This window comes from Coloeus monedula, assembly GCF_965178545.1.
Source record: "Coloeus monedula genome assembly, chromosome: 8".
Classification (NCBI taxonomy): domain Eukaryota; kingdom Metazoa; phylum Chordata; class Aves; order Passeriformes; family Corvidae; genus Coloeus; species Coloeus monedula.
In genome coordinates this window covers 38,633,523-38,641,984 of record NC_138788.1, presented here as the reverse complement: position 1 = coordinate 38,641,984, position 8,462 = coordinate 38,633,523, and the positions used below count along the sequence as shown (strand labels likewise).

Below are 8,462 nucleotides of genomic sequence, written 5' to 3'. Positions count from 1 at the left end.
ATTTACTGCTGAGGACTGGCATCTTGTGAGCAGCTCGTAAAGCTGCATCACCTTCCTCATGTCAATGCTCCCGTATCAGCTCCTCAGTGCCTTTGCCTCGGTTTGTATTGTGTTTTGATTAACACCAAAACTGCATCCTATCATAGAGGTTTTTATGTGAAAAATAACCTTGTTAATTGGCAGGAGATTAAAAGGTATCTCAATAAGAAATGTGACAATTTAGTAATTTCCCTGTAATCCCCAATGCCCAGATTAAAGGGGCAGACACAGCCATGTTCACCATGATTAGTTTTATTGCTTGAGAACCAGAGTACTCATTTCTAAAGGCCTTCAGAGTTATCATGAGTTGAGTTCGCTTAAATAGAATTACTGTGTGGTTATAATGCAACATGGCACAATAACAATACAGAGCTGCAGACACCCTTTGGGCAACAATACTTGCTACAAACTGGGTTGTACTGTTGAGAAAACTCTGCAAGCGGACATCAAATCATTTTCAGTGGTAGTGATTTATACCAAAATCAAGCATCAATCTAATGCCATCGCGCAGTCTATGAACTCTGTAGTGTTCTAAATTAAATCAATAAAACATACATTTGTGTTTCATCAACAGACTCCCTAATCACCTTTTAATGTTGTATTTAGTGGTGGGAGGAAAATGTCTGTAACAAGACTATATTGTAGGCTGCACTGAGCTACTAACCAGGAAAATTTACAGTTGGGTTGATGGTTGGTCTTTTTTTTCCTTTAACACTGTATAAATACAGTCTGTGTCCAATACAGTTGCTACTTGAAGCAGACTATTATTTTCTTCTCCCATGATGTTATTGTTTCAATATCGAATATGGCACCATAAAACAGTAACAAAAGACTGACAAAAACAGTTTACAAAATTCTGGAAAGTTACACCCAAACCTAGCTAAGAACTTCACATTCAATCCTTAATATTACATAGAAAGAAGAGATTATAGGAGTAACAAAGTGAAACTGCTAATATATGTGCTATATAATATGCTATATATCTGTATCCAGGATGGCACTGCTATATATTATTTATTATATAAATGTTGGTTGTTGATGTACACTTAACTAAACCTGCTAAAACTCCAACACTTACTGCTGATATGGCACTCTCAAGCATTCATATTGGAAAGTATATTTAGCATAAGTTTTGGTCAGGTTTATAAATTATTTATATATCTGTGTATATATACACATACATACATATATATACACACACATATATATGTATGTATAGAAAGCAGCTGCTGTGTGATTCAAAAACCATGTAACATGGCAGTATAGTAAATAAAATGAGAAAAAAATTTTAAAAAATGAAAACCAAAATACTAAAACTAAAACACAAACCATAAGCCTTGGTCAAAAAAGAAAATACCATTTAAAACCATCAATATCTCTATCTATACAATCCAATGTACAAAATCCCAAAGTGGTAAAGATATATACGGGGCATGATACCTTTAAAAGTTTATAATATGCTGAAATAGCTTTTCCACATTGACAAATACACTTAGTAAAAGTTGAAAGTTGTGAAATCTAGAATACATAGCATCTCTGCTGTCTATTTAGAGTTTTGGCAACAGAACTGTGACATATATATAAAAAATAATTCCACATTTCTACTTGATGTCACATGAACATACAAGACAGTGAGGTATGTGAGGCTTCTCTCAAACAGAGTCCAGATGCTGAAGCATAGTGTACGATCAGCAGTCTAAAAATGTGGCACTCAGGACTGGATTTATCAATACAGCTGTTAGGATTACAGATTTCAGTGTGCTGTCTTCCCTCCTGGCTACAGTGTGGTTTCACGGAAAATCTTCTCACTTCGTAGGCATCTTTTTCCTGTTGCAGAATTGGCATTTTTTTAAAAAGAAAGATAAACACAGGGGAAATGATGTAGAAAATGTAATATAAACGTAAAGAAAAAAGATGATATTTACCACCACATCACTGCACGACACAACACTTGTGCACATTTGCAATAGGTTTACCTGCCCCAGCAGCTATTCGAAAGGACAGGAACACAGGCTGCAGCAAGTTAGGGAAAAATAGAAGTTACATGTTTGAAATATACATTGGCTTTTTGTTTGTTTGTTTTTTGTTTTTTTTTTCTTTACAGTCAGAGGTAAAAACAAAAACTTCCCTATGACTGGAAATAAAACATTGCAACATTTTTTGAATTAATGTAATTACAAAATGCACAAGGGAACAACATTATCTCCTCACAGATTTCTGCTCCCACTGAAATCTAAAGGAAAATTTTCCACTGATTTCTGTGGGAAGAGGTTTAGGTCCCATACACATCTCCCTTTTGTCACAGTGCCGCACCACTTTGGTGATGAAGGAAACAAAAATTGCTGTTTCTGAACTGGCTGACCCAGAGCTTTTTGTTTACAGGGTAAGTTAGTAATTGCTCTATTTTAAAACCTTGCATGATTCTGGACCAAACGCCTTAAGTGCATTTTTCCTTAGAAAACAATTCTCTGTCTCACAAGAACTCTGACCATGGAATTAAATAGCGGTATGTATTTGTGAGTTCAGATTTGCATGTACACATGCATCCACACATACAATTACCCACTATCCCTCTCTGAATTATCATTCAAGAGCCTCAGTGCTGTTTTTAGATAGGCTTTCAGAGGTTACCTCCTAGTCCTCAATTGGCTTTTTTCAAAGAAAGCAAATACTCTGTTTTATTGTATTTCTAACAGGTTTCCATCTGGTATCTTCAACAAAGAAGATTGTTTGCAAAATTCAGGCATTTTATTAATTTCAACAACAGGTATTTATGTAATTCTTTGTCCTTTTTCTATAGTCTTTTTATCACTTGTTTGAATATGGAACTGCCAATACGTTCTTTTACTAATAGGCACCTATGCATCAACCTAGGTGAAGCTATGCTTTGAAAGCACAGTTGATAACCCAATGAAATCACTTGTGTTATGCTAGAACAGTTTTAAGTGTACAGATGGCTGCTCCTCTTCACTTGCACCACATCCTGCTTTCATTCTAGCACCCATTGTCCTGTTCTTTGATTTCATACAAGCAGCTATTCTGATAAACTGACTTCAGCTGAATTTGACTTTGAAACATTTTCAAGGTGTTACTTTAAAAATAAGGCAGAGATATGGCTGACTTAAAATTAATAGAACCTAGTCCATACATTCTCCTTCCTAACAAAAAACTTAGAAGATAAAAGACTAAAATGTTTAATTTAATTACCTTGTGATCCCCCATGCAGACATTTGGCCCAATGTGGTCATATATTACTATCTTCTCATCATTTTCTGACTAGTTAAAAAAAACAAAAACAACAAGACACTAGTCAGTCCAAGGATTCTCCAGATTACACACACAGAAAGAAATATTGGAAATATTATGCAAATAGGTGAAACCAGTTTCTGAACGAGGTGATATTAACACATCTTAGCTTGGCCTCTCCAGAGAAAGACTGTGTAAAATGAACTTTATGCCCAGTACCGCTTGCAGTAATTTGTGCCATTTGCCTGCATAAAAAACCTCCTGAGATCTCTGTGTCTCCTCCCTGCTGACAGGACCTTGGGAAATTTTTGTGGCTAACACTGTGCTAAGTGAAATGAGTGACTTGTTGTAGTTGCATTCCAGGCTTCTGTTGCAAAATGCAGCAACCACATTTGGCCAGACCTTTTTTAAGAACAACACAACTTTTATTGAATTAGGTGAGATAAATGTTCTCTGAATTAAATGTAATCCATGTTGCCTTATAACAGCATTTGATTTCATCATATAAGGGATTTTAAATGTTCAGAGAGATGAATTATTATTTTCAGGTTCTGAGTATAATCTTTAATCATTTCTCTGAGATAAATTTCTTCATCTGAAAAAAAGCATTCAGTGATTTTAAGAAAAGCAGCAAATGACGGATGACATTCCTCCAGTCTCCATTATGAATTGCTTTCATTTTATTCCATGTTGAACTTTACCCTTATACACTGACTTCTTTAGCATTTTTATCTTAACGAACAATAAAATGTAGTCATCTTTCTGCCATTTGCAATAAACGTGATTTGGAGGAGCTATTTTGATTCTCTGGCACTGTACTTCAGGAATAAATACAAATACATTGCCATACAAAACAATTTCTTATTGTGCTAAACAATTTCTATAAGCTAATTAAATCTGTAATCTGGACACTCTCCAGTCTCTAATACAATCGTAGATGTGCTTTAAACTAGTTGGCAATACTAATTTATTTTGTATGAAACAGTCAAGACTTTCTCATCTGTAATCAGTCAAGTCTGACTGGGCAATAACTTTATATAAACAGTAGCATTTAGTACTATAAAGTTAAAACTGAATTATCTTTAATGCAGTAAGGAAGCTTAAGGTCAGATTTACTTTACAGCACGGTTGTCTGCCAAAAATATAAAAACATAACCTTCTGCATTGTATGCATGAGCACTTTCCAATATTTCAAGATCATAATGCCACCAGCATCGGAAGTGGGGATACATTCATCAAAAGCGACTTGATAATTTACAAAGGCAGCATAAAATTGTGGATTTTCAACTGCATAATCTTTAGACAGATAAACAAATTACAGCAGTGCACAAGCAGAAACAATATACACTTGGCTGAGCATTCATTACTTCATGCGATCAGGCATCAGCGCAGCTCCTGAGCAGTGGGCAACCTTTGGTGGTTTAGGGCTCAGGAAGCATAAAATAACATGATGGTGAGGTAACCGACCATGGCATGATAGATGATGTTGCATGAAAGCTGTTTACAGCCCCATGTCAGTACAATCTGTAATGCCTACTGTGTAGCTGAACACACTGTACAGTGGCAGTTTGTGCACACTATCCTCTCTTTATCTAGGATTTAAATGCAGATTTATTACAATTTTTGTTTGAAACAAAATATAGAATTGCTTAGGCAGAAAAATAAACACTTTATTACCTATAAGAAAAATTAATACAGCAAAATAATTACATGCATAAGAATATTCAGTAGATAGTTATGACTGAAAAAATTCTTTAAAAATTCATATACATTTATATTTTAAGGATTTGTTACAGTGTAATCAATTATTTAAAATTTGCTTTTACTTTCTTCAGAGTTCCTTTTAAAGCTTCAAAGTGTAGGTCTCTGCAGTGGAGTAAGTTCTCAGTCAAGGCCAACACTGCTTCTTGTGTAGAACCACAGAAACCTGTAGGGTCATTTTGCCCTTTCCTCTATCAGTTCAGCATTCTTTTCTAATGACTATTTTCATTAGGTTTTATGGACCAGAATCCCTGTTTTGCTTTGGGTTGGATAAGCTAGCTCCTATGTTTGGTACAGGCTCACGGAGTTAAAGCCCAGTCTGGCCTCATCACCGCGCTTCTGGAGATACCCCAACCTGCCTGATCACGATTTGTAAACGCAAAGCTCCAGAGAGAATGACGCGCACTTTTAAAGGCAAGCTTTGAATGATCCAACTGATCGGGTTTCTGTTACACAGAGACTGGGAATTGTAACTGACCTCACACTTACAAACTTCTTCAGTGCTCTAACTTTGTTTTCCCTTGTTTAATCTTCTCCCATTATATCCAAGTTATAGCCCTCTAGATAATCAGAAAGAATTCCTTTCTCTTGGTACTGTTTACACTCTCCAAGCTTTTGTGTACACTTTTATCTCCTTATTCATAGCTTAAAAAAAAAAAAATCTTCCCTCACTGGCCACTCTTTTCATGGTTTTAATCCTTTGTTCTTTAGGAATTTCATGGTCGCCAAGTACTATCGGTAATATTTTGGGTAAAGTGCCACTTTTTCACATGATATTTTTGTGTAAGAAAACCAAATAACACTGATTTTGACATTACTATTTGACTATAAAGCCCGTATTGCCTTTAGGCTTCACATTTTTTTACTGAATACTGCAGTACATGTATTGTCTAAAATTTTGGGTGAAATTTCAAGATGTCATGCAGACACTTTTTACACATTAAAACGTGTGAGGAAGTGCCTTGACTTGAAATTCGAGTAGCTGTGGAAAACATGTTCCCAGCCTTTTAGTGAGTTATATACTGCAAAGCAAACAGTCTAATCATGAGATAAATAACCCCGACGAGAGAGAAAAAGAAGGTTATAAACTTCAGGAGAGCAAGTTTCAAGGGTGTAATTAATTTAAACAGGAAAAAAAGAAGCCATGAAGCTATAGAACACTGATTTACTTACAAGATTATTTTCTGTAATTCACTCCCACTAAGCAGCATTAATTATACAGGAACACACAGACAGACACACGACTTTTGACAATTTTGCGTTCAGTAAGTCTGTTAGAGTCATACAGTCTGGTCAGCAAGACAACCTCACTGCAGTACATCCATTTATGCAGCCCGCCCATGGCCACGGCCAGCCGGCCAGCTCAGAACAGAGAGAAGTGGGAGAGATCTTGTATCACACACCCTTTTCCTGATCTGTTCTTGGCCCTTTAGAACAGCTGGTAACCAGCATCAGCAGGACGGGGTCTAGGTGCCATGAGGAAGCACACAGGAACAGAGGCAGTGGAAGTTGGCACAGGTAACCAGTTGACCTGGTCCAGTGCTTCCAAGGAAAGGAGGAGGGCCGAGTGGAACAAAAAGGAGAGAGCAAATGACAGAAAAGAAAACTGGAAGGCTCCTGAACCATATTTAGATCATTCAACCTTGGATAGAGCATCACCAACTAACCCTAACCCTATCTATAAACACCAAAATCCCAAGAGGAATTGTATGTTCTAAAAATGTTTCACAAGCTTATCTCTAAAGCTCTAACGGAATGTCTGAATTTAGGCACCTCATTGGTGTACCAAAGTTAGGAGCCTACCTGCTGGAGACTATCCTCATTCAGGGGACAGCGATAGATTTGGCCTGTCTAGGACTTGACATATTCCTGGGAGTACCTTAGGAAATCTAGCACTCTGGTAACTCAGGTGCCTCCAGCTGTTGATGTACAGGTTTTTCTCTCAACTGCATGACTCCTCAGCAGTCACTTGCACCCGCTTCTGTCTGCATCCCTGCTGAATGCCTGGTATGGGCAGTGCTGCTGTTTATGTCACTGTAGGGTGGACTGAGCTGGGGGACTAATGGGGCCTTTTTATAAGGGCTTTTTATTTACAGTTCCTCTCTTTAAAGCAAGCAGTTTCCCGGTGCTGTGCATCCCCGCACAGAAGAGCACAGAAGTGGCACAGGTCAGAAGACAGTTGATCATCATTGGCAGCTCAGATACCAAAAGAACTGCTTGTGAAAGCTCGTCTTTTAGTCACTGTCAGTGGGTTTATGGGGCCAAGCCCCCCTTCTTGGGTGCAAAGCACTGGAGGCACACCCCTCTATGTACTGCCATGGTGTGCTGTCTCCAGCTTGGCAAGTGTTTGCTACAGGCAAACTCAAGGACAGAGTCTTTCAGCCCTACCTGCCTTTGGTGTAGATAAATGCAGTGTGGAGGTATTGGGGGGCTGCAGGTCTGTACTTACTTTCAGAATGAGCTCCTTGGCTGAGTGGGACATCAGGATTCTGTCGCACCAGGCTGGACATCTCGTGTTCATGTACTGCCTTCCCTGGCTAGAGTCCTCGCTGTAGGGATAACTGCAAACAAATCCCAACCACAACCATCAATGACTCTTGGCAAAGCAGTCTGAAACCTCTGGCTCAAAGGGCCATACTATTTACAAAATTTCACTGTCTAGAAGCAGCTCTTCTAGACACTTGTATATGTTTATATTTATTTTCTCCTCCCTCTTTCCTTTTCATGTGCTCTTTCTCTATGTCTCTTCTCAGATCTACAACTCTACTGTAGGGTTAACAAGTTAAGACACACAAAGAGTTTCAAAAGAGAGTTTCAAAACTCTCACCTCCTACCTTGTGCTTTTGCATGTGAGAACATTTAAAGACAGCAAACTGTTTATCTGTGTGGAAGTACAAAAATCAGTTCAACAACAACTTGAAAGTAGACAAGAGACTATGGAAAATATACATGCAGAAGGTGAGAAATGAAACCTAGGGGAAAAAAAAATCTCATCTTGTGCAATTTCTTTGCACGATTCTCTCAAGGGGAGTTATCCAGGAATAATTTAGCAGAAAACAGAGTTCAGAGTACTGGGATCACTGCAGCTATACAGAAACCTCTCCTATATGGATTCTTTAAGGGTGATAGAAAGGAAGACAGGACAAGACAGCAGGCCTTGCAGGGGATTTTTTCAGAACCAAGGAATCAGGAATGTGGTTTGAAGAAAGTGATGCTGACTACATAAGATCCTGTACCTATGAAATTGTGTTAAGAAAAAGTATATTATTTTGTAAAGACATCTTGAAAAGAAGCAGATTAAATGGTAGCTACATTCTGGGGTCATCATAAACATGCTATGACATCTCCAGTGCATTCTAACTTAGCTTTAAAGGACAACAGAAAGTGTTTATTTTAATCTTCAAAATATAACTAGA

The 8,462-nt window shown here is 37.7% G+C and overlaps 1 protein-coding gene across 2 annotated transcripts in view; it reads right to left on the bottom strand.

The window, feature by feature from the left end:
* Positions 1-321: 321 nt before the first annotated feature.
* INPP5A (inositol polyphosphate-5-phosphatase A) overlaps positions 322-8,462 on the bottom strand; it is a 193,731-nt gene continuing 185,590 nt past the window's right edge. The window contains exons 13-16 of one of the 2 annotated variants that reach the window (XM_082285747.1): positions 7,496-7,607; positions 3,247-3,315; positions 1,965-2,052; positions 1,729-1,866 (exon numbers count right to left, since the gene is read on the bottom strand). In XM_082285747.1, coding sequence (XP_082141873.1) covers positions 1,972-2,052; positions 3,247-3,315; positions 7,496-7,607 — 262 coding nt within the window. In that variant the 3' untranslated portion in view covers positions 1,729-1,866; positions 1,965-1,971. Of the gene's footprint in view, positions 1,867-1,964; positions 2,053-3,246; positions 3,316-7,495; positions 7,608-8,462 lie in introns of both variants that reach the window. The other variant, XM_082285746.1, reaches the window with a different exon arrangement.